Source organism: Orussus abietinus, unplaced genomic scaffold (assembly GCF_000612105.2).
Source record: "Orussus abietinus isolate OABI.00-Male unplaced genomic scaffold, Oabi_2.0 scaffold151, whole genome shotgun sequence".
In the NCBI taxonomy this organism is placed as follows: domain Eukaryota; kingdom Metazoa; phylum Arthropoda; class Insecta; order Hymenoptera; family Orussidae; genus Orussus; species Orussus abietinus.
In genome coordinates, this window is record NW_019394320.1 from 18,254 (window position 1) to 44,254 (window position 26,001).

A 26,001-nucleotide genomic window follows, 5' to 3' on the forward strand; every position below is an offset into this window, starting at 1 on the left:
GGAATTGTATTCTTTGGTTGGGATAAACGTTCAAATGTGAGCTTGAGTGTACATACCGTAAAATGGTGTGAAAATTAACGTTGTGGAAAATGATTATCGTACTTTTTCATGTGCTTTACCTTCTCGGGAAATATATCTACCAGAGCTATTGCAGTGAGCAACGAAAAACAGAGAGTGATATCGTAAAAGAACCGGAGGAGAGGCACTACATCTCTGATGGTTCTGCGATTGCCGCTGAGAAGATAAATTCTTTAACACAGGATTTCGGTGACATTAGATTTTTTCCTCCCGTTTACATTCAGAGATATGAAAGCGTCACGAATGTCCTCACGGATTCTCGATATCATGGAAAATTACACAAGGTATTGAACCTTCTTAGCTGCCCTTGTTTCTATTTGTGCGGCAACGTGTTTAACCTTTATCATCGGATATCTGATCATGATATTATACAAAGTACAAAATGTCATGGGAGGGTCGATATCCCACGAGGATCTGTAATGATTTAATTGAAAATAAGTTAATGAGCAACATATACACTTAATGTTTATGAGTATTATGATGTGCTTGTAGCTTGTACTTGGCAAAGCTAACCTGTCTCTTCAGCTTATTGAATGGAAACTTGATCGTTTATTTCATTCAGTCTTGAGAAATTCTTTTGTTGAATTATAATTCTTAGATGCTTTGGGATCATTACGTAATGAATGAAAACTTGGCAGGTTTCATTTTGTTCAGAAGTAAAACTTTCCGAATAGTTTCCAAAGTTGTTTTCTCGTAATATGAGGGTGTTATTCTTTTAGGTGGTTGATTTTGGATGCTCAGAACTTGGTTTCTTCATTTATTTGAAACGCATAAAAGGAATAAGAGAGGTATTATGTGTCGACGTGGATAGGGAAATCCTTGAGATACATAAGCGGAAGGTTGTTCCACTCTATGCAGATTTTCTTCACAAAAGAGAAGATCCTCTTAAAGTCCATGTATATGAAGGCAGTGTCACACACAGAGAAAAAAAGCTGGAAAATTGTGATGCTGTTGTCTGCATAGAATTGTATGTTTAATTGTAGATAGTTAATTTCATGCATTTGGTCTCGATTAATTATATATATAAGAGGATAATTTTAAAGAGTTTATATTATCCTTTAGGATTGAACATTTGTACCCGGATACAGAAATAGATCTTCCTTATAATATTTTTGGATACATTAAACCACAAGTTGCAATTATAACAACTCCTAATGCAGATTTCAATGTATTGTTTAAAAATTTATCTGGATTTAGACATCCAGATCACAAATTTGAGTGGACGAGGCAGCAGTTTCAAGAATGGTTCGTGCCATTTTTTCATGCTTGATTGTTTAAATTTGCCATTAAGTTTACACATGAATTGTCTTATTTATTAGGTCATGGAATATTATTTCACGGTACCCTGAATATGAAGTATCGTTTCATGGTATTGGTTGTGGACCATCAGGTACTGAACCTTTCGGATGTTGTTCACAAATGGCAGTCTTTCATCGCCATTCTGAATACATAGGTGCAAGAATAGAAGGGATTGAAGGATTATTTAAAGAAGTGATTTCAGATGAATATCCAGTTTGTATTGACAATCGTTCGGACGCAGAGAAAATATTACATGAGGCTACATATTATATTCACCAAATTGCTTCATGTGATGAAGACATGTCCGAGGAAGTTCCACTGGAAAGTCTATTGCTGTATATGGGATCTTTAAATATTTCATTAGAGATCCTCAAAGAGATTCTTGAACAAGCTGAATGGGCTATTGTGGAACGGGAAAATGGACCTGTTGTCTTAATACCACCACAATCAACATTTTCTGATTACGATAATATAGATATTGCAGACGATGAATATGAGGACCAACAGGAAGAGATACCAATGATATATACTAATAATACTGTCGGTGAAGATTGGAACGATGAGGTATGGAATGAAGAACCAATAGTAGAACGTGAAAATGGATCGATTGTCTTAGAACAATCAATATTTTCTGATTGTAATAATAAACAATATAATGGAAGATTTTCTCCTGTAAATGAAATGTATCAATCTGAGAATACGTGGAGTACTGAAAACTTTGATACATCTGTTAATATTGTCAATTTAACAGATGAAAGCAATTATGCTGCCAATAATTGTCAAGCACAAGACCCAGATGAATTTGAAGTTGTGACCAATTCAAGTTGCTCCTTGGAATCAAGTTTTTCCCAGAACGTTCTTGCTTCTAACTTACAGGAATCTTCTCTCCCTGGTGGCAGAACTACACCAGAAAATAGATTACCTTCTCTTTGTAATGAACCGACTACAATGCATGCACAAAATAAGGACAATTTATGCCAAACTACTTTTTCTTCTTTACAGTGTAATTCAATTGCACAAGAAAACAGTCTTGAAACATCACGAGCCGCTATATCATCTTGTGATGTTGTGGATGGTAATAACGAAAATTTAAGTTTAGATGTTCAAAAACCATTCAACAACGTATCTCGAAAAGGTAAATTGAAACTACTTTCGTGTGCAAAAAAAACTGAGTTTAAAAAAACTGCTGAGGGTAATCTAGAAGGAGAAGAAGAAGAAACTAGTATACAGAGTCAATTTTCGATGAATTCTTCTTGTCAGAATAAACAGAGTGCAAAGCCTAATAAAAGGCAGTTGGAAAATGGTGATACTTTTCTCCAAGGGAGCAATGAAAATCTACATGAATGTGGAATTTTCAATGATCACAATAGTTCCTGCAGTGTACACAAAAGGATGCGACAAAACACCAACAGAAATGTACATACTCAAAGTGCTATTGATACATCGGTCAAACATACTGTAATAGAAGCGTGTAGCGATCAAGACAGTGGTTACAAAGATACAGAATCGAATATGTTGAGATTCAAGTTTGAAGATAAAAGTATTCTACAAGGCCATGAAATAAAATTAGACTCTACTTATTCTTTACTTAGTCTTGCTAACTATGGTTCAAGTTCCCATCCAACGTACATAAGTTCACCACGCACATGCGGAGAGAACCAAAGCTCTGGTAATATCCAGCAATCTGCATGTAGGAATTGGTGTCTAACCGAAGGAGCTACCGAAAGTGAAAATGAACCTTCAACTGGCACCGATGATCTTATTAAATTGATTCACGAATCTGTTAGCATAACGTCCGGAGAGTCAAATAGCGTAGGCCAATTGGAAAGTTCAAGCCTCACTTCACTGCCTAGTAGCGATAACATCAGTGATTGCACTTCATCTAGTATTAGCTGTAATATGATGGATAAATGGTACCAATTGGAAAAGAATCCTATGTATCAACGAGAAGCAGTAATGCTAAAAGGTGGAAATGACGATGCTGACCGTCCTCTTGATGAAATCACCTCGGACAGTGACTTGGCCTTATCGGAAAGTAATCAAGGTAAAGAGAAAGAAGTATCGAAACATATACATCAAGTGAAAGAAGGACCTAGTAATTGGACTTGTAGGAGTCATCAACCAAGAATCCTTCTGGATGAAGCCTCTGCAACAAAAGATGATGAAAGTCATTCATTGGAATCACAAGGAAAAGAATCGAACCATAGTGAAAAGATAAGTAATATGCTCGATGGCCTGTCTGAAAGTGGCTTAAGGTTAAACAATTTATTAAAGACTTGTACTACAGATCAACAAGATCAATTAAAACAAATGAATCAAGAAAGAAGAAAGAATGAGGATACCAAAACGATTAAAGCTGCAAAAGATACGGATGTTTCTTCCATAGATTTTACAGAAAGTCTATCAAAAGTAGAAGGAAAGATGTCAGGTAAAAAAAGTAATAGGAAAGAAAAGGTGAAATCGACAGGTAGTGACATTCTAGTCCTGCGTTCAGAGGATCTGGTTTCTTCTAGTGTATCCACTTCAGATGTTGACATTTCTTCAAAGAGGAATATGGATGCTATCTCTAGTGGAACAGTTGATGTTCTCAGTACGAATAACGATAGCTTAAAGGCTATTGCTGACTACGTTAAAGCAGCAGATCAAGAATGTTTACAACCTGCGATACATATCACCAAAGATATTACAGACAGGATGGAAGAAGCAAAAAATAAATTGAAAACCGTTTTCGAAGATATCGAAAGATTGGCAGGCACGATTCCTTTACCAAAGGATTTGCCAGAAAGATTACAGGTTGATTTAAACTTGAGTGCAAGTTCTTGCGGATCGCAGGATAGACTCGATACTTCTCTAGGAGAAGACACAATAGAAGCATTATGTCCAGTAAAAGATTTAGGACTGACTGCGGATTCAATACATCTCGAAACAAGTGCATCGCGTGAAAGTTGCAGAAACGTAGAGTCGGTGACATGCAAAGAGAGCACATCTTCGACTCAACCCTCTGCTGCCAAACCCAAAGATACCATTCGGTTCAAAACGTCCGAATCAGCAAAGGACTTTGCAGAGCATGCTGAAGTAAAACCAATATCTCCGGAAGTTACGGAAACTCCACCTAATAGTTGGTCTCCAGAAATCATGGACTCTGGTTACCCAAATTCAGCGTCAGCTCAGGACATGACTCCAGAGTATGACCTGTCTAGCATAGGTATCGACAGGATATCAGACTCCGAATCACCAATTGCAGCTGAAATGCCTCGATTGGGCTTCGCAGAGTTAGCAGAAGTGGAGAACGGAGACCTGGCAAACAATAATAGAGATGGGGAAGGTAATAATGTTATGGCAGCAGAAGCCAATGACGATTTCGAAGACCTCCAACCACTTATAGATGTCCTCGAGAATGACATGGAGAATGAAAATGATATTTATGTTTTGGAAAACGGGTTTCCTCTGTGGTTACTTAGAATACTGGTAATGGCCAATCCCATCGATGCGGATGGTGGTCCAGAATTTGAACGAGCCGGTGAAGAAGCAGCAGGTAACGATGGTTTCTGTCAGTAATGTTATCTCTCATCTAAAAAACCTGAAAGTAAATCCTTACGCTTAACCATTTGAAAATTTCAACAAGAAGTCTTAACTACGAATCATTTATTTGATCAAAACTTATTAGGCTCCAATAAATTAGATTCACCATGTAACATAATTGTTTATAATCAAGAGTCGGGGTAGTGGCTCGGACAAGTTCATGGCTGCTCTTTTTTATTTTTGCACCAAAGGTGGTTTTTATTGGGATATAAAACACAGGAGAATATTTAAGAAAGAATTTAAAGGAACAATGCAAATATCATTCGATATATTTATAAGTTGACCTTCGTAAAAAGTATTTATTATAAAAGAATTTTATACGAATATGTGAAATACTTATAGGTTTTGAATAGTTCATTAACATATTAGTATTTTGGGTGTTCAATCAATTGGTGTGTACAATGAAGTATAATTCATTAGTACAAATGTTTATGTTTATTTATTAGGTGGCGATGCACCCATTATGCATATAGATTCAGACGAGGGTTTTGACAGTAGTTCATCGGAAGATGACAGCGACGATGAGATTGGCGATGACATCGTAAATCCACAAGGTGTCAATGAAATCGAAGACGCAGACGATGTCACCACGCAGTCAAGTGATGTTACCGAAAACGAGAGTTTAGGAAGTCTTAGAAGAGACTGGAGGGCTGGGGGAGATCCATGAATGATTTAACGAATCTTTTTAAAATCAGAGGCACGTACGGAAGACACGAAAGAAAATTGAAAAGCTAAAATAATGTATTGGGTTAATTTTGAAATATCATTTCGACAGGTCTAATCACCCGATGAGCTACGCTCGCCGGATGCTTCGCATTCCAAAGAATGCACATCTTTTGAGAAATCATCGACAACTTACATAAATAACTGATTGACACTTATCTATTCATACATCTTCGACGAAGACAAGGTGGATTTAATTTTAGTTTGGCAGTATGAATACATGTCATCAAAGTAAATGTCACAAGTGATTTGAGACTCTAAAATAAGAGCTTCAAAGTAAGCTATTCAGTTATTCAACCAGTGAGAACTGGCATTAACTTCTGACATGCCGAAGATCTGTTGACGTATCGTTATTTTTGCAATTCGCCGAATTTTGAAACTGCGCATACTGTTAAGAAATTAAGAGATAAATATCACAATAGATTCTGTATTTTTTCTTACGACAGTCGTGTTTCAGTATCTCTCTTTTTTTTATTATTATTTATATCCTCTCGTAGACGTTTTATAGATACACAGTTTAACTATCGTAATTTGCCAAAGTTTATCGGCTCGTTATTTCTTGGTGTAAATGCGATTTGTGTTCTGTTAATGAAATCGTTCATTCGCGCAAGAAGGTTTACTTATGTTGAGATATGTTTTTAGAAACACTTAGATTAATGCGTGTAAAATGTTCTAAGACTGAAACTGCATATCGTTCCGCTTACGAAATGATATGAAGACTTTCCACAAATAAATAGTTGTTTTAGGGGATTTCCTCGCATTTCTACCCTCGCACACAAAACAAATATAGAAGGGTTTAATTGAAAAAGAATATTCTGAATTGAAAGCCTACGCGATTCCTTTCGGCACAAATATTTACAGTATTTCAAATGAAATTATCATTATAGATGGCATTAGCTTTTTAAAGACTGACAGAAGTTTTTGTAATAGTTCTTTTTAGTATCGTCCCAGGAGTTTAAGAATTAAATTCCTACTGACCACCTCTAATCCTATGTAAAGTTATAGTTATAGCATTAGTATTAATAGGAGTAGATCATGATCGAGGTAAATTAAAACAGCAATTCGGTATCTTTCTTTATTTCAATAAGAGTGGAATGAAATTACAGGATGTACAATGTTACACTTGCAGGGAACGTAACTCTAAGTCTTTACACGACCGATTAATAGCCAGTTGAATGAACCTTATCCTTTCTCTTTATTATTTACAGAAAGTGTTCGCCTTCAGCATCTGTCAATTGGGAGACTTTACATTGACCACCACGAGCTTCCACAGTTTTTAAATAATAACGGCGTCAAACCAATTTCGCAGCCAATGTGCGGTCATTAAAAGAATCACCTAAAGTTGTAGCAGGGACGGTGGAAGAAATGTTTGAAAATTAAATTCCGGATCGTCGAGCCGCGATTTTTACAGTCTATCCGCTGATAAATCATGACGATCACGAACGAATTCCAAATTCCCTAATTAACTGTACACTCTACACATTAAAATAAGTAACCATCCAAATTGAGAGCGAACTATAAACTTTAATGGGGGGAGAAATCTCTGTTCTACCACTAATCCTGCTTCGTATAACAATGGCAAAAAAAACAAAGTGTCAAAATGTGAGAAACATATCCTAAGAAACATTATTGCCAGTTCGAGCGTATATAAACGCAAAAACAATTGAATGACAAAACTAGCACACCTTGGTTCTAACCCCTTGCCTTGTAAAGAGTAATACTCGTGTCGAGTAACGTTTCAAATTCAATCGTGGGAAAAGTCATTGGGCAAGGGGTTAAAGTCTAGTTATTTAATTTTACGAACATTGCGAGTCTGTGTCGAGGCACTTTCAACGTGGTATGTCATTGTCAACGCTGTTGCGCTCGTCTTGCAATACCCTTTCCGTAAAATTTCAATTTTCACGATTTCCTCTTTCGTACCCTTACGATAACAAAGCGCTCTTTACATTTACGACCTAAGGAGCGACTTCGGTGCAAAACGGAACCTTAAAGTACGCACTGTCCCTCTGTCTAAAAATAAGTTACGTACCGGTATGACGTGTTCTGCAAAATTACATGCGCGCCTAGTATCTTTTATTCTACAACTCATGCCTTCCATTTACCACCATACCAAAAATATCGCTCGGAGATAAATACATTTTGGACAGTGCACGATAATGACCTTCGCCTGAGGTTCGCTTTCTAGTCGTGACGCCGACCTTTGGGTCTAGCTGTGTTTCAAAATCGGTCTAAAATCTCCTCTATTGATCCTTGTCAAATCACCCAGGCTAATAGTGCACAGGAGAAAATGTATCAGCTCGGTCTAATATGGAATGTGAACCCTAGAGCCCTTCCATGCAAAACAAGGCGGTACAAAAAGTTAACTAAATAATGTACTCTTAGTCGTTACTATTCCGCCGTGTACCGTTGGACATGATAGAATTGTGGCGGATACTCGTACGGTTAATTACCTACGTCCTTATGACGAGATCACGTTGCATCGTTTATGTAAGACTTGCGCGTCTTGAATCAGCCATTTACTCGCAAAATTCGCGGAAATCATTCTTCTAAGGTTTATTCCCGCGTCCTCGTTACGCGGATGTGGACATTGTAGCTAACAAGATCTCTGTACAACGTCTTGGGTGTCTTATATCATTCAATGACAAGATTCCGATTGTATCGCTCAATTAATCGGGTTTAGTCTGCTGTATGGTTCATATTCCTACGTCCTTGCGATACGGATGTGGACAGAGAAAGCTGGAACTGGCGAACGTATCGTAGATCTGTGATCGACGTCGTCGGGCTCGTGACGAGCTTCGTTCTTCCTAGCTTTCTTAGACTAGTTTCGTACAAAACGCAGCGTATGCATTTAGAACTTGATCCTCCTGGATCGTGGAAATTTTCAGTCTCGCACATGCCCATTCAAAGGAGATTCCTCTTATCCTCCAATTTGTCAAGCGGCGCGTGAAACTTTCGGTATCACAGGATAACCTGTTGAGGATATAAATTACGTCGTCGATCGGATATACCGGTGGATCCCTGCGAATAATGATGTCTTTTTCGTTGCTTCTTAAAAGCCGAAACTTTCAAATGCCTCCTATTACGTAATTATATTTGCAATTAGACATCTCCAAGCGTGAATCTCTGCCCTCGCTGGCACGTTTACATAATTTAACCTTACGTGAAAATTTTCCTTCGAATTGATCATTCCGTTATCATCTCTTCCCGTTCAATTAAATTGAAATCTTCAGAAGTTATGGTTTTTTCCTTTTTTTTTTTTTTTTTAAAGGACGGCGAGAAGACGGTTCTTATTTCTGGAATCCACCGCTACGTTTACGTGTCTTTGATCTGTCTTATAAAAAGGGGCTAAAGGAACGGGCTTAAAAGCTACATCGCGGTTTGGTGTACGACGTCCGTACGAACGAGGACTCCGTATAAACGGAATATACTTGTAAAACGTAACAAAAGTGTCTCCTTAAGAACTAATGTCTTCCGGTAATGTCGACTCCGTCGCGGGGTCGAAAATTCGCATCGATTGCGATCCGTGAGACGCGAGGACAAAACTTGTTTAGCAGTATGCCTTACAACATTACGCTCAGGCTCGGGCACGCAAATACACGGCTTCGTGTCCTAACAGAAATCCTTCTCCAAGATGACGACCTTCTGGTTCCTCTTCTAGAGTTCTCGAGGAATTCCCTGTCCGGTCAAATGTTCCCTGTTCCGGGAGTCTCCTTTCGGTTTTGCTTCGGCTTCCTTCTCACGCTTCTCCCTTAACTCTCATCTACGTTTCCGGGGGTCTGTCGACGTACCTCTTCTGCTGGGAAATTCGCCGTATCACACGGCTTCCTTAAGACTGTCGCGACTCTGCGAATGTATCGTGTGTCTCATCTCTCCCCCGGGAGCGCTATCTCGTCTCAAGACTCCAGGGGCCATTGCTTCCCGTTTATTGGTAGCCTCTTTTATACTTGACAAGGTTTTACTGAGCCAGGGCCAGCTATTCCTCGCAGCCTGCAGTTCCGATGCAGTTGCGTGCAATTGATGTGTCAGGTCCTGGGAATAAGACATAGCGTTAAGCAAGAATTTCGTGTCGACCTAGATAATTCGGTTACAATCTTTCGAAAGAATTATCCAGGTTTACAGTAAATTAGTAGGAAAAGAATCGGATGATCAATTAACCCTTTGCACTCGAGGTCTTTTTGGCCCGGACGATCCAGCAACTCGAGACGATTTCCTGCATACTTGGGAAATTTCATCCAGCTAACTTAAAATGATATCACATACAAATTAACGTATAAAACTATTATATTTTAATATTCTATGTATCTCTACACGTGAAAGAAGAAAATTTGTTAAATATTAACCCTTTTAGTGCCGGAGGCCGATATATCGGCCCTCGCTGCACTGGCGAAAAGTGCCAGAGCCGATATATCGGCCCGCACCTTGTAGCGCTTTACTATTCGCTTTGCGAGAGATCTCTATCTCAAAATAAATTTATAATACGTTATAAATAGTCTAATTTCATTACGAGAGAATTAAAATAACAATACAACAGCACCTATAACAACCTATAACGCTGCACTGGCGAAAAGTGCCAGAGCCGATATATCGGCCCGCACCTTGTAGCGCTTTACTATTCGCTTTGCGAGAGATCTCTATCTCAAAATAAATTTATAATACGTTATAAATAGTCTAATTTCATTACGAGAGAATTAAAATAACAATACAACAACACCTATAACAACCTATAACCTACAACAATTACTTGTTTCGGATGAGATAATCCGTCCGGCGCCTACCATGTGCCTTGGAGTTATTTTTTATGTTTCTTGTGCAATATCACTTATTTTGTTAAAAAATATATTGGAAATTTAAAGTATATACTTTGCAATAAACGGTCTATATAAATTTATGATAAAAAGATGACATTTCCTACGTGCAATTATGTTTTGAAACAGAGAACTCAATTTTTCTTTTTTTTTTATCACATATACCTTTGTTATTTATGTAATTTTCAATGAATATAGAAAAATTAGCGTCGCTGTTTTATTCTCTATTTTGTCCTTAATACCCTGCTTTTTGAATTATGTAAATATTGCTTTTCGTTTGGTTTTTATGAGCCTTTTTCCACATCCTAGTAAAATCGTAAAATTCGGCCGGTTATCTTCGCATAAGTACCTCTTTTTCGCCCGGTACTAAAAGGGTTAAGGACTGTGTTGTTGCTTTGTACGGTATTTTATAAAACAATCGCTAAGGTGCATCCTCGACTTGTCGGGCCAATTATTGCAGTAATAAGTTGTTTGATGTCTTCCGCCGGGCTTATTTCGTTGAGAGCAAACCTTCTTAACTCCTGTTAGAATGACATGTAGCTTTCCAGTCGATCGAATTTCGTCGAAACTGGAGGTCGAAGTAGAAGCTCGATCACGAGTCTGGAGTGGAATTCTTTTTTTTTTTATCAGACATGGCAACTTATTTGTTAGGATCGTCGCAGTTAAATAGCAAGCGGTATCATTCTACCCTTCTTCAAATTGTACAAACATATGTATACTTTGTTGTCAATCGGCTTTTCGCATCAAACGAAATGATGACCGAAAGTTACCCCTCGAGTTGCCGCATCGGACCAAGGGGTGACTGAGAGCACCTCTCGAGTGCAAAGGGTTAACATGCCGTAACGTTATATAAGTATACTTATGCCACTTAGATACTACGAGCAATAACATCTTATCTCCCTTATCGTTATTTATCGGATCGAGATACGACAATGTAATTTTCAAATTTTCGAATTAACACTATTTCTACCACGATTTTGTGTATACCTATTTCGACCAAAAGGTTTTGATGAGCTGGAGGAAAATGACACCGCTAAATAAATTTAACAATTATTATACGAAGACTCAAAACATTAATTGAGAAGAGATTATTAAACTTTGAAAATAATTTCATGTTAAAATTTTAAAAGGTGTCTTTTGACACCTTTGGTAGAAATAGTGTTAAGGTGATGTGAAAGTGGCATCTTAAGGCTCAATCGTTCATGAAATTTTTCTACGAACTGGCCTTACCGAATCGTATCAAATTTTACAGCCTGAGCAGGAAGACCATAAGGAAGGTCCTGACATCCGTGAAATTTCATTTTATATAAACAATTTTTAAAATGCCTATATACAAATTTATAAAAAATTGAAATTTCATGTCAGGACTTTCCTTCTAGCCTCCATATTTACCCTGCAAAGTTTCAAATTAATTGGTATACTTAATTTGATGAAAAGTTTCATGAACGAGACTTCTTTGACGCCACTTTCCCGTCACCTTAATCATCAGGGTGAACAATAGATGTGGAGACAAAAATTGAGACACAATAAACAGCGGCAAGCGGCTATTTCTAAGATCAATCTCGATGTTAAAATGTAAAATCGATGTTTGTTAATCTCTTGAAGGTCCTAACGCTGAAAAAGCTGGGCAGAGCCGTACAGCTCTGTTCAACTTTAACTCACTTGATTTCTACATTCGGCCTCGACGTGCATCAACTTGGTCTGGGCGAGTTCGAGCTCTAATTCGCGAACTCTTTCTTGGGCTCTGTGCAACATGGGATCGATTCTGGTTTCCAGCGGGTGGGAGATCTCTGCCAACACAGCTGGGCCATCCGACAAAAAGATTCGGCATTTCTCGCATTTCGATACCTTCCCCTAAAAGAGATACCTTTTTGAGTAATCCGAGGTTTGCCGACGTATCCGAATTTAATTGAAAGATACGCGGACAATGTACAAACCCTTAAATCGCCCAGGCTCGCCTTCAGAGCATGGTAGTCGTCCTCCAAACGTTGGCAAATCTACACATACGACGGTAAATATGTACAGCACTCAAGCATTAAAAAATCTTTCCACGCTCCCATCTCTACCCACAGAACACTCTAATATAACTGGTTAGGTAAATGTTACATTTTCGAAACTAACGTGTTATGTAGCATAAAAGTAACATCGAAGTAAGATATTTGTTATTATTTCCCCCTCAATAAGGTAACATGTTATATTAATGTTATAAGTTCAGTTACCTTAAAATAATATTAATTTTTCAAACATTTAATAANGTAACTTTGTTACTCTTATCATACATTATATTACTGTCCTGATATTACTGTATATATGCAGCACATATTTGTAACAAAACAGAACTACATCGGTGCTAACTGTCATCTATTTTATTACATTATCGTCATTGTCATAATTCATCGTCAAATGTCATAAGATTAATATATATGTTATATTTTGTTTACTACTCGTTTGAAAAAATGTGTTTTAATTGGTACTCCCACTGAACACTGTTATATAACTGTGAGATAAATGTTACATTACCGAAGCTAACGTGTTATGTAGCATAAAAGTGACAGGAAAGTTAGATGTTTGTTATTATTTCCCACTCAGTAAGGTAACATGTTATGTAACATGTTATATTAATGTTATAAGTTCAGTTACCTTAAAGTAATATTAATTTTTCAAAGATTGAATAAAAAATAATGCAATTTTATAACAAATTACGTAATTTTTATTTTGTAATTTTTTGTGGCACTTGGCAATAGTTAGGTACTATATAATAAATCAGACATTAAATGAAATTATGTGAATGATAAACTATCTGATTTCATTTAAAAGACTATGATTTCATTCAACTAGCAAACAATTACTGATAATGTGCGTGCGAGTACGAATTAAAACACATTTTTTCATACGAGTAGCAAACAAAATATGACATATATTAATCTTATGCCATTTGACGATGAGTTATGACAATGACTATGATGTAATAAAATAGATGACAGCACCGATGTAGTTCTGTTTTGTTACAAATATGTGCTGCATATATACAGTAATATCAGGACAGTAATATAATGTATGATAAGAGTAACAAAGTTACGCTATATTTATATAGATATGATAGTAGCAAATGTTATGTAACCTGTTAGTTCCATGTTAGATAATTGCTAAGTTACTGTATTGTAAGCAATGTTATTTAACTAGTTAGCTCTATGTTACGTAACTGTTAGGTTATTACATTGTAACAAACGTTACGTTATTTGTTAGTTTTAAGTTACGTAACTGTTAGGTTTGGTGTTCAGTGGGTAGATGAGCTATAATCTGAAGGTGTCCAGGATTTTCGAATTCTAGAAAACTCTGAATATCGGTTTAGTATAATTCTTTTCTCAAGATCCTTATTTGATATCTTTTAATGTCTTATCTCTAATAACATTTTACCTGCTTATATTCGGCGATGATAACTCCACTTCGCTTGCTTTCAGCATCTGCCCTGACAACTTCCTTCTGGAGTATTTCCTTCACTTGAACCAACTCGGCCTCCAACCGTTGCTTTTCCTCTTCGTTCCTGGCAACGGTTCCTCGTAGCTGCTCAACTTCGTTGCTGTACTCGTCGGCATTCTCCTGAGCCTCTGCGTGAAAACGAGACATTTCTTATTTATTTATTAACTTACGGTTCTTCAGTTTAAATGCCGTTGCGCGTTTGCGACACTGTGGTGCGCATCAAAGGACCCCCTCGGAAATATCTCCACATATTTTTATTGCATTTCATTTGTCTTTGAAATTTGTATAAAATCTGAAATCATTGATTTCAACAAGATGAAGGCACTAGTTTTGTTTGCCGTGAAAAAAAAAAAAGAAGAATAGTATTAAATCCTGCCCGTTTATATTTTCGGGACACATGTCATCTCGGGAAGCAGATTGCTCTTGTCGCATTATATCAGCAATGTATCGCTATCGCTTGAAGGCCACGAGTATTTTTTATTTCGTTTTCATTTAACTGCGAAGGTTTTCAACGGGGCAACAAATGTGAAGGGATTAAAATGAATTCAAAATAAAATACTTGTCTGACGTATTGGCGAAGCATCTGGACAAAAAATTGTCAAATGTTGTACTACAAATTTTTCATTTGTCCAATCCTCCCGATGCGACTTTTAGTAATGACGTTAAGAATCTCCAGACTTTCTGTTATACAATAAATCTCTTTACAATTGGTTATTCAATAAGAACGACCCAACGGGCAAAAGAAAACGTTAGTATTTTCGTCTCGTACATTCTGCATTTTTTTGCAACGTGGATTACCCCAGCAAGTGCTTAAATGATATTGCTACAACCCAACTAGAAATCTCTGGGATTAAAAATAAATACGTATTATATATCCACAGTGATACAAATATTAAAAAAAAATAAAAAATGTAGATACGTATCGCTACGTAAAGAGAAAAGACTTATTCCTCCGCATGATACTCGTTACGTGGCTCATGCTCATGACACTTCGTAAAAATGAAAATCAGACGTGTCAAGTGTTACTGAACGATCAAAAAATATTGCCACTACCCACCTCGAAATCTCTACGTATAAAGATAAAGACGTATTATATCCAGTGATACGGATTAAAAGAAAAAAAAAGAAAAATAATAAATACAGAAACATATCACTACGTAAACAGGAAAGGCTCACTCTTCCGCGTGATTCTCGTTGCGTGGCTCATGCTCATGACACTTTGGTGACATTAAAAGCAAACGTATCGAGTGTTACTGAACGATCGCCGAACACATTGCCGTTGCAGACACGGCTGCTACAAGCTATTGCGAAATGCATATTGGCCCACTTTAAACTGCCCGTACAGCTATCGAGGAATATATCTAGCATGCAAGCCCGAGAGTAAACAGAATGACCGGTTACACGCCGAGATGTTAGAATTGAACCCGTGCATAACGAGTACGTAAAATCGGGTTCTACGCGTTAACGCTAACAAGCGAGGCAATTCTCCTGTGGGGGTGTTTAAAGAATACATAATCAGACAACAACGACTATTCGGAACGTGGGGGTAATGTCACTAAAGGGTTTCGCCCAAGATGCATCATGCACTTCCATAGGCAGAGCGGGGAGAGTGAATCCCAAAGCAGCGGAGGACTTGATACAAGTGGACACGGGACAGCGGGACGAATAGACAAGGGATTGGTCAAAATAACTTATAAGGTATTCTAAACGGACTGCTTTTATTTTCCACAACAAGTCGTAATAAATAATGCGTATAAACAAATGAGGGATACAAATTCGGTGACGACAATGCGGGAGAAAATAAACAGACTAAGCACGTGTCGATTGACGCGCCTACCCTCTTCTCGCGTAATTGTTAATAACTACTACCACTACTGTATCACACTGTCACAAAAATCTCGAGTACGTATATGGGTTCTCAGAAACAGGAAAGGTGTTTCGCTTGGACCTTGGTACGGTTAAATTGCGGGAAAAAATGCCGCCTAGAAACTCCCGCTGTACGCTCGGGCGTTTAAGAAGTTTAACGTTAAAAGACGCGGGTAATGTTATCGTATAATTACTTAGCCGACATTCATGGCACTATTGTGGATACGAGGCACATACACGAAGTAGAAGGGGCCTCCTCTTTGGAGATTATTTCTCGCCTTACCGACGGTTCCCGTTAAACTTTTACTATTTGACTTTGTTCATTTAACTGAGTTCTGTATTTTATATATATATTTTTTTTATTTTGCTCGGCGGTTATTTGACGATGTCCCCTGTCCTCCAGAAAGCGTGACCAATGTCGCTTCCCGAGACGTGTTCTGGAAAACGTTTTCCTGTTTCTCAGTAAAAGCGAATGTCATGGTTCTCGCCACTGTAAAGGGCATTTCTTTTTTTAGTTTAGCTTTATCATCAGCAACGACCATCACCTAGACTCAAGAAGGCAGTCCAAAGGGAAAGACGTAGTGGCGATTTTTTGTTCGATCTACCGCTCTACGTGTGGCCAGCATTGGTATCCAAAAACGGTCCAGTACTTGAAAGCGATTAGCAATCAGAATAATATTTAGTCTAAAGGACTAGAACGCTCACCCGGTCCTATCAAAGCATGGGAAATTACTGCGTGCATGCTCCAAGGAAAGGGACTTGATTCAACGAAATGCATGTGGATGAAAGGAAGAACACTGGACCTTACTTCAAATACTATTACATGCTTCACTTTGCATCTTTTCCTTCAGACAAATATATCTCATATTATTACTTTTTTTTTTTTCTAATTTTTACTTTCCTGTCGAATAAATTCATTTTTTAGAATAACAAATAAAATCTATACTTGAACAATCGAACCAAGATATTTTTTTTAAATAACGATTCGAATATTGAGTGCCATTATAATAAAGATAAGCTTTGAAATGAAACCGAAATAAATTGAGTTTGACATTAAAATCTGATTAGTCAACTAACGTGCTATGATTTTGATAGTTTTAACTATCTCATTACTTGATCATTGCGCATTTGGTTGAATCGATCATGTCTTTCTCAAAGTGCATTAATAGAAACAGAGAAATCTAATAATTTTTAGAGATAGTACTATCTTACGGACGGTACTCTAAATCGATAACGATACATAGATACTTGTATTCGACGTTATATAAATGACTAGCACCTTTTATATACTCGATGTCAACGCATTATCATATGTTTTCCTTATGTGACATGTAAAATCTACAGAAAAACGTTCGATGCAAGTACCATATTCGTTTACCGATATGTTGTACAAAGAAGAAAATTAGTAATTCTACAATTGTTAAGAACTCTACATAGGTATCTACTATTTACAGTAGAACTACATTCGGAAGTTTGTTTCCTTCTAATTTCTACATTACTTTCCTTTTTCCATTCCAAGAACAATAATGCTTTTTGACACTGAAAATGTAGTGAGAAAAAGCGGCCGCCGAACATTACTGTACAAAGGAGTCACAACCAGTAGAGAAATTTTCCCATATAACAAGACAGTGCGGCAACTATATAGTGAGAAGTAACTAGAACTGGTTGTCAAGAGGCAATGTTAGAAACGCACACTTCAAACGTAGAAGATGAAGTTACCTTTCAGCGTCATAAACTCGGCCTCGTACTTCTTCAACTTCTTCAGCGTCACGGAGCAAGCCAGTTTCATGACATAGCGTGAGATCTCCTCGCTGCGACAACGCTTCGGCAAGTGCACTCGAAAATATTTCAGAATGCTCTCAAAATCCAGTTGTAAGAGTTCTTTCTTACAGAGCTAAAATCAAGGAATTATAGAAAGGTTAGTTAAAAGGTAGATGATACATAATGTATTCTGCATGACTGAAAAAACTATTCTTACCATAAGAAGTGCGAGGGCTACTTGAAACAAGGTGTCAAGACCTTGTAAAAGGAATACGTCCAGGATATGAAATACGAGATATAATGGAAATCTGGCTGTGAATAAGGTGAGGAACCACTGTGCGGCGAACATGTGCGTTTCGACCCCGCGATCGCAGAAATGCTTGTAAAGTTCCGGCAGTTGATCCTAAAACGAGGAATTTCTGGGTCAAGTATCCTGGGAATTCTGGAATTGGGTGCAATGGATCGATGTACTGACCTCCATCAATCGATTAAGCTGATAAAACCGCATGTGTAGATTATCAAACCGATCCTTATATAAATCTCGTAACCCATAGTCATACATCAGTTTAACCAGGACGCAAAACGCTTGTTCTTCGGGCATCTGCACAAAATCGTTAACGTATCCCTCGTTACCATTGATGCGATTATTTAAACAGAGTGGCCATACTTGTAAATATATATACTGATTAAGTAAAAAAATTGAATGAATACGTATTCAATTTTTAAGGTTCAGAAACCAATTTCATCGTTACATTGCTAAAGTATTTAAGAAGTAATTACAACTTTCTTTTCATTTGTTTGTTAGAATCTATCATTTCTTTTTTAAGGTTGACCACCCTGTTTCAATCACGTACCGATAGAACCGAAAGTACTCACGTGAAGTAATAAACTGGCTACTAAAAAACTGAGGCCCTGGCAATACCCAACCTCCTCATCGTGAACCGCATACGCTTTATTTATTCTGTACAACGAGTCTTGCCCCAAACCGCCGGTTTCTTTGAAGAAGTCGTGTGCCGGAAATGTTCTGTTAATGTCTCTGAGAATGACGCTCTCACAGCTGCTCTCCTGCTTAAAGTGAATTACTTAATTTGATTCACAGCACAAATAAATACTAAGAAATAACTCCCCACGTACCTTCGTGATTAGTGTTCGGTACTTGTCCATCATGTCTTGTGAGTTATCACAATTGCTGAGTCTCTGCCATACTTCCCCTCTGAGTGCTTCGGGGATCCCCTGCTTTGTTAATTTAACAAGAAGCTTGGGACGTTGTTCGTTAACTTGCCAGCTATCCAAAACCTCGGCCCAGCTGGCTAACTCATCTGCTGAACAATCTTTGGAAACTTCTCCCGTACCGCTCAGCATAGGCTCGTCGCCATCTGCTAATGAAGCAATAAAACGATCTTTGAGAATATATTAAACTAACAGCAAATTTTGGAAATATTTGTCGAACGTAATTTAACGGTATTAACACTTTTTAAGAAAACAGAAATATAATAAATTAGAAATTATAGTTCTGTGCCTGAGTCAATCTCTTCCTTTGGTGTAAGAGTATCGATGCTTGTCAATGATGGAGATCTGATTAGCGAAGCTAAGTTTAAAGCAAGGTTCAATCGATTTCTATCCAGCTCGCCTGAAGTCTCAATGCTCTGCACCTCGTAATGAATTTCTGAGCCATCGCCTGATATAATCTGTCAGATTAATACCATATTTTATTAAATTAATTCCTTGTCGATTAGAGTAATTCATTTTCAATAAACCTGTACCTCTTTTGAATTGAGATAAAATTGTTGCACCAGGCTCCTCTTAGTAATGTACCAAAATCTCTCGTTTTGTGGGAAGACCTTGACAGATGTCTCAATCACGAATCTTACAGGTTCTCGAATACCACGAATGACTAAATCGACCGCCACTGTCATGAACATTTTATCCTCTCTCGGTGTCTCTACATTGAGGGCATCTAATGCTGGATCAGCAGGATCCCATCGGCCACAAATATTGTAGCACTGTCTCTCTTGAACTATCGGACCTGGATTAACTTGCTGCAAATGACAAGATGAAAAGTAACTCAATCGTTATATTTGCATTACGTTAAGACGTGAAAAACGTATAGTAATCTTACCATTTCCAGCAATCTCATATCACTATGTTTGACATTTCGTCCAGGACTGACAAGAACTCCAAAACACCGTTCAACTTCTAAAGCAATTCCTCCTTCCTTGCTAGATACTTGTTGAATGCTTAGACATACTTGCTTTGTTACGTTACTTCTAAATTTGAAACAATTCCTATCTTTGGGAACTGTACAGAAAGTTCCCTTTCCATCTTCTTCTTTAATCTCCATGGTGACTTCAAATATAAAAACGCGGGAATTAATTTTCTCATTGCCACTGTTGAATCCATTGAAATCGCTCCCAGTCAAAGAACTTGTCATAGACCGTGGAATCCTTTGGAAAGCTTTGGCGAAGCAAGCAGACACTTGCCCTACCTACATCGGTGAGATATAAATATTAAAATTGAATTAAAGATTTTAAAGCAAGAAGACTAACTGAACTCACAGCTTCAGGAATGTTGCACCTAAAGACATGACATTGGAATATAGCAGATTCCAAAGTATCACCATGAGACCAGGTGAAGGCAAAGCACGCTGAACAAGGCCCGCCGTTTTCACCCCGTGCATAGAACAAAATTCGTTGCACCTCATAGTGAGCTATCGCTTGCTGAGTTATGGCATCGTACAAACTAAAGGAAAATAACAGTATTGTTAAAACAATTTTATTTTATTATTTATAGTTACACTTACATAACTCCACCCTGAGAACTGTTAGGCACCGAGACAGACACTTTAACTCCAATGTTCAGTGATTGCTCTGCATTTAATATGTTCATATTACGCTGAATCTCATATTCTGACTTTGGTGCATTTATGGCAGCTGCTCCCAAATAAGTAACACCATTGAATATTGTGCATTCCTGATGAACATCTGATATCGTGCTCAATTCTGAAAAATATAAGAACATAGAGGAATGTAAAAAATAGAAATATTGAAACTTTTCATCCTTTAGTGACTTACCAGCTTCGTTACAATCGTCTGGTTTCATTATGTCTTGCTTCTCCGAAGTGAGAGGACATGGCGTTGTGTCATAAAATTGACTTTGTCCAACTTTTTGTATTTTCGAATTCATTTGATGGCTACCACCAATGCAACCAATTATCTTAGTTTCTCCTCCACCTTCCATTTTGGTATCCTCTCTTAGTACCTATAACATTGACATGTAAAAGAATCTACACTTTAAATACCAGTCGCTTGCGATATATAACTCACAACATACCTCTCGAAGATTGTTCTGAAGGTCTTCGAGATTGCCGTTATTGGCGATTTTCAGCATAGGTAGTTCCAATTGCGTCTGTTGTTGCTTACCGTTTCCTTTTACACTCACAAACTCATATTCGTCACTTGTCGCCACTGATTCCATCGATTTTACGCTTATGCTATCCTCCATAACTATTTCTAAGAGCACATTATTTAATGTAATTGTTTGTCTTGGTATCATATATTAATACATAAAAGACAATTACTAAGATAAAGGTTTTCAATTATCACAAGTATTGAAATCTACAAAGTAAACCTTACATTTTCTACATAGGACAATATTTGCCTTTATAGGCCATGGAGCAAAAATAATCACAGTTTATATAATTCAGCCAATAAATGAATGCACTTCTACTGATGTTTATAAACACAATCAATAGATGGTATGTTATGTAATATGGAACCTCCATGGCATGCTTACAAAATATAACCGATATTCAAAAATCTACAAGAATGTCTCCATATCGTCTGCAACGAAAGAACAAGAGACGCTAGTGTAGAACCTCTGATTGCAGATTGACCTATACTCTCCCTGCATTTAGATTCAGAAAAACAAGCTATCTCTGTACTAGAACCTCCCTCTGGATTCAACTAAAACAACAAGTAAGAAGATACTCTGATAAACAATACAAGCGTTATTTTTAAGACTGAATATTTCAAGTTATTTGTCTTAGTGCGTTCAAGTTATACTTTTATCAGTGACTAATTTCCTGTAAGCAGGAATATACAAAGAATTAAATGCAGTATCAACTTTACCATAAAATCTATGTTTATCATTATACTAAATAAGTCAATGACTAGTTTACCATCAACTGTATTTTAAATTACCCAGACAACAGAAAATATTATATTATTAAGATAGAGACAGTAGCCTAACTTCAAGATTGACATGCATGTGTATTATTTTTAAAATAAAGCTTTGTTTTGTATGTGTTAAAAAATGTACACTTCTGAAAACTACTAAGAGATAGGTCTTTAGCAAGGGTAGTCTTTAGCAATCCGACTAAAATTGTCAATCCCATTTGAAAAAAACAGGGTAGGATATTCTGATCGGTTCTATCCGTGATAACTTGGCATTTTCTATATTCCACCAAAATATTATATCGTGATAAGTATATTCTCATCCAATTTACTACAAATACATCTTTTCTCTCTAGCTTTAATTAATAAATACTTTTTCAAAAGATTTAAATATACCTACATTGTGATACTCTAGGTAAACCAGACTTTTTAAGCATGTCCAAGAATAAATAATTTAATTTCTCTAGCTATCGGAAAGTTTATATTCACACAGAGTACAATTTAGAATCTCCAATGACAGAAACCATACTCTTTTAAATCACAGTAAATCGAATGAAATTTGTGAATGAAACGTCATTGCCAAACTTTTTAAAAATTATAATAGGCCTCTTAGAAAGTTATAAATTACCAAACAGACTTGTTAGTAATTCATTTGAATGTGCATTACCCTATCCTGCTCTAAGCACACATATTAATCAAAACAATTCAAGGACTCGACTACCCCAAAACACACTGAAAAGTAACTCTTTCACCTCAGGTTACGAACCACTTCTAGATGAGGCCGTTTGATGAGAAAATGTAACTAACACAAAAGTAAACAACAATTTCCTATAATATGTATATACTGCTACTTGGAATAACTGCCCAAAGTATTCCTTCAACTCAATGTAATTTACTTCTTTAAAAGGGCTCATACCTTTTGACGGTGTTGAAACTGCCCATTTTTTAAACGAATACAACATAGAAATGACACAACGTTCAAATAAAGTTAGAGCATGTTATTAATCATACTTTTAGGTAAGTATCGATACAATTATTTATCATCTTACATTAAAAAGTCCTTGAGTTACGATACATTATAAAAAACCATATTTTGATGTACACCCTTGGGTGTCAACAGTTTTCGAATAAACCGACCACAAAAAGAACTCATAACGATTCTTCATAACGAACACTTGCTCAGAACTGATCATTTCCATTAGCACTTAATAATTTTAAAAAGTAATTTTATTAAAATACGAACAAAATCGGTTCTAAAATATTAATAGATAACTAAAATGTTGAGTAACTTTGCCCCTATATAGTTGGTCATTTTGATAGCCATGTATTCTATCAATGTATGTACAAAATATGAACTATTCGGGACTAAATCTTATATCTAACGACAGAGTACGAAAAATAGCATCGTTCGGAAAGTGGCTTTAGTTAGAATAAAGTTTTTCATGTAGAATGACATGTACCTAAAAGTATGGTTAATAACTCGCTTAAACTGTATTTACATGTTGTTTCTTTTTTTCCTTGTACCTGTCAGAAAAATGGGTACTTTCCCCCTATCACTAGGTCCGAGTCGCCTTAATTCGGGGCGATTTAAAAAAGAAATTGACAAGGGCTGAGATTCGGAGGCTTCGAGTCCGGACTCACCAGAATATTTTCAGTCCGTCCGTCTCGGCTCATCCGAGGCGCATTCTCTCGCCCCGGCTCGCGCCGGCGACGTTCCTCGCTCGCCCTGGCGTTCACCAAGGCCGCGCGCCACGATCCGGTCGCCGATGGCTCGGCGCTCTCGAGGAAGATCCCCGCGACGCCTCGAGCAAGTTAAAGGACAGCCGCCTCTCTTTGGAAACCTCGTAGCGAGCCGCTCGAGCCGCGTGATCTTGCCGTCGTCCGCGCCCTCATCAGACCGTAAGGTCGATCGACAGCGACCAACGTCGGCCACGATTATACCAACGTTTACGACGAGCTCCGTGAACGCACTCACATGGTGCGCTCGAGGGGGAACTCGTCGCGTCTCGATTGCACCAGGTTCCACTCGGCTCAAAATCCACGCGACCAACAGGCTGGGCTCGTTTGATCGGCCATTCGAGCTCTCGTGAGATTTTCGACGAGTTTACGCCGAGTTTTCACCAGTTTACACGGAGCGCGTGAAAGCACGGAGCTTTTCACGTCGCGATCGACGAATCACTGCGCTCCCGGAGACCTGTTCTCGGACGACGGACGTCCGTCCCGCCGGGAATAACAATGAGTTTTCCTGAAGTCCCCTTGTTTTTGACGCTTCTGCATGCAATCAGTTGTGTCTGGTATTTTATTTCGTTGATGATTGTTAATAATGAATCGCTTTGTTCCAGGTATGTCGCAGAGTGTATTGAGAGGTTATTGAATTGAAGTTGAAGTTTTTTCATCAGGCGTCAGATAATGTTCACTAGAACGTTCTGAAACATCTTTATACAAATAAGGAAAAAGTTTCCGTACTCTGGATTTGATTCCCTTAATAGTGGTTTCGTAGGGAATTATCCGGACTGCCCTATGAGGTGTTTCAAAGTGGATTGTATAAAAGCGGGGATAATGTGGCAAGTTGCAGTTAAGAGTAATGTTTTATTTTTATATTCTTTATCATTCTTTTCAATGTCTTGTGTTTCTAGGAGTCACATCTAGGAATAAGTAATGTGTAAATTCAATATGTAGGATACATATGAAACAAAGGAGTCAATGTTATGTAAGATAGAACTGCAATTACAGAAAATTTTCATTACGTGTAATATTTGTTGCTCTTGTAATCTAGCCATTTAAAATCTGTTGAATCTAATATGTTCCTTGTTTGTGTGTACATGTAAAAAAATCTTAAGGCCCTTAATGGATTCTTAATGAGCCCTAGTAAATATTTATTAACCTTTACATCAGTTCTAGCCTATAATTTCTATTCTAACTTAATGATTTTATTAATAACCATACAACTGAGAATGCTGTACAATTAACAATTTAGATATACCTTGAAAAAAACATTGCATAAGACAAGAGTTGTGTTACAAAAGAATAATATAGATATGGCATTATATTAGAAATCGTAACACACATAACTCGCTACGTTCTTGAATTACATCCAACTACATCTTTGAAATATAATCTGTAATTTTTATGATATATCATAAACGGGTTTTAATCAATTTAGAAAGATATTACTTTTATCTTTGCTTCTTTACATCGTAGATCAGGTTCAAATTGATATTTCTTCTATTTTACTACATTGGAAAAAGAAATTTTGCAATGATAATGTGTGTAATTGGCATTGTAGCTTAGGCCATTAGCATATTCACATATAGGCGGCTTATATTCTGATAAGGAGAATACTATCTTTTTGTAATGATTTGAGTTCCATGCATATTTACAACTTCCCCTTTAAGAAATTAGAGCAAAAGAGTAGTACGATATCAAAGTTTGTAGTTTTTATAACATTTTATCTGTATTGGTTTTGAAGAAAAATAAGATATATCCTATAGATTTGCCTGACATTGAATGTTTGAAGTTGAGAAAATGTTAAACATATTTTATTGTCTGTATGAAAATATATCAACCTTCGCATATTGAATTTTTAAATACTTAATTTATCTACTGTCTTTCAATACATGATTATAACACGAATGACTGAATATATGCACATTGCAGGTTTCCAAATTAATTGTGGATTTTCAAAATGTTTCATCAACAACAGGTTGATAGTTGTAATATCAATTTCTCTTGGGCAATTTTTTACATCCTTCAGTTTGAATGTCATTCAAGAAAAACAAGAATATGTGGCAGTTAATAAAGTAGTAGCTCTGCTTTCTGTAATATCAGTTTTATTTCCTCCTTAAACTAAAATGGAAGGTAATCTATCTCCTAAATTTGTTAAGTCTTATTTAACAAATCAAAAACCAAGATCACAGAGGCAAACAAAAAAGTAAAAATTTCTCCTTCGTATTATTCTTCATCGTAAGTAAATATAAAAGAGGAACTCCACAATATTCCGAATCAAGCAGCTGGACAAACGGTAATCTTTCTTCTTTTTTCCTCTTGCAATTGCTGTCGATCTTACAGAGAAGGAAAAGGCTAATATTACGAACATGTGTGTAAATAGTTATGCCTGGTTAATACTACCACCTTAACCCTGATTTAACTCTAACTTACTGGTTCACAGTGAAGAATTCATAGGAAGTATTTATACTTTCTGTACTTTAGCTCTAACATTTGTTCTAATTTTAAAA

General features: G+C 37.0%; 2 protein-coding genes across 5 annotated transcripts; one reads left to right on the forward strand and one right to left on the reverse strand.

Moving 5' to 3' along the window:
* Positions 1-17: 17 nt before the first annotated feature.
* LOC105700806 lies at positions 18-6,974 on the forward strand. Of its 2 annotated transcripts, XR_001104154.1 has the most exons (7): positions 18-362; positions 798-1,045; positions 1,141-1,323; positions 1,398-4,912; positions 5,406-5,656; positions 5,735-5,869; positions 6,891-6,974. XR_001104154.1 is itself a non-coding variant. In XM_012426988.1 (6 exons), the coding sequence occupies exons 1-5, from the start codon at positions 90-92 to the stop codon at positions 5,624-5,626; spliced, it is 4,440 nt and encodes a 1,479-aa protein (XP_012282411.1). In that variant the 5' UTR covers positions 18-89; the 3' UTR covers positions 5,627-5,656; positions 5,735-6,432. The 2 variants fall into 2 exon arrangements, 1 of the variants encoding a protein (XP_012282411.1); XM_012426988.1 differs by lacking the exon at positions 6,891-6,974 and having other exon boundaries at positions 5,735-6,432.
* On the reverse strand, positions 6,744-25,206 carry LOC105700815 (rab GTPase-activating protein 1-like). 3 transcript variants are annotated; one of them, XM_012427005.2, is made up of 17 exons: positions 23,408-25,206; positions 20,925-21,103; positions 20,666-20,852; positions 20,395-20,593; positions 20,150-20,333; positions 19,714-20,079; positions 19,358-19,633; positions 19,114-19,282; positions 18,729-18,973; positions 18,471-18,659; positions 18,070-18,195; positions 17,812-17,997; positions 17,553-17,727; positions 13,905-14,095; positions 12,425-12,484; positions 12,150-12,341; positions 6,744-9,711 (listed from the first exon to the last, which is right to left on the reverse strand). In XM_012427005.2, the coding sequence occupies exons 2-17, from the start codon at positions 21,093-21,095 to the stop codon at positions 9,496-9,498; spliced, it is 3,132 nt and encodes a 1,043-aa protein (XP_012282428.1). In that variant the 5' UTR covers positions 21,096-21,103; positions 23,408-25,206; the 3' UTR covers positions 6,744-9,495. The 3 variants fall into 3 exon arrangements, with proteins under 3 accessions (XP_012282428.1, XP_012282436.1, XP_012282451.1); XM_012427013.2 differs by lacking the exon at positions 23,408-25,206 and having other exon boundaries at positions 9,496-9,711; positions 18,729-18,970; positions 20,925-21,102; XM_012427028.2 differs by lacking the exons at positions 6,744-9,711; positions 12,150-12,341; positions 12,425-12,484; positions 13,905-14,095 and adding an exon at positions 15,669-16,270.
* Positions 25,207-26,001: the final 795 nt, after the last annotated feature.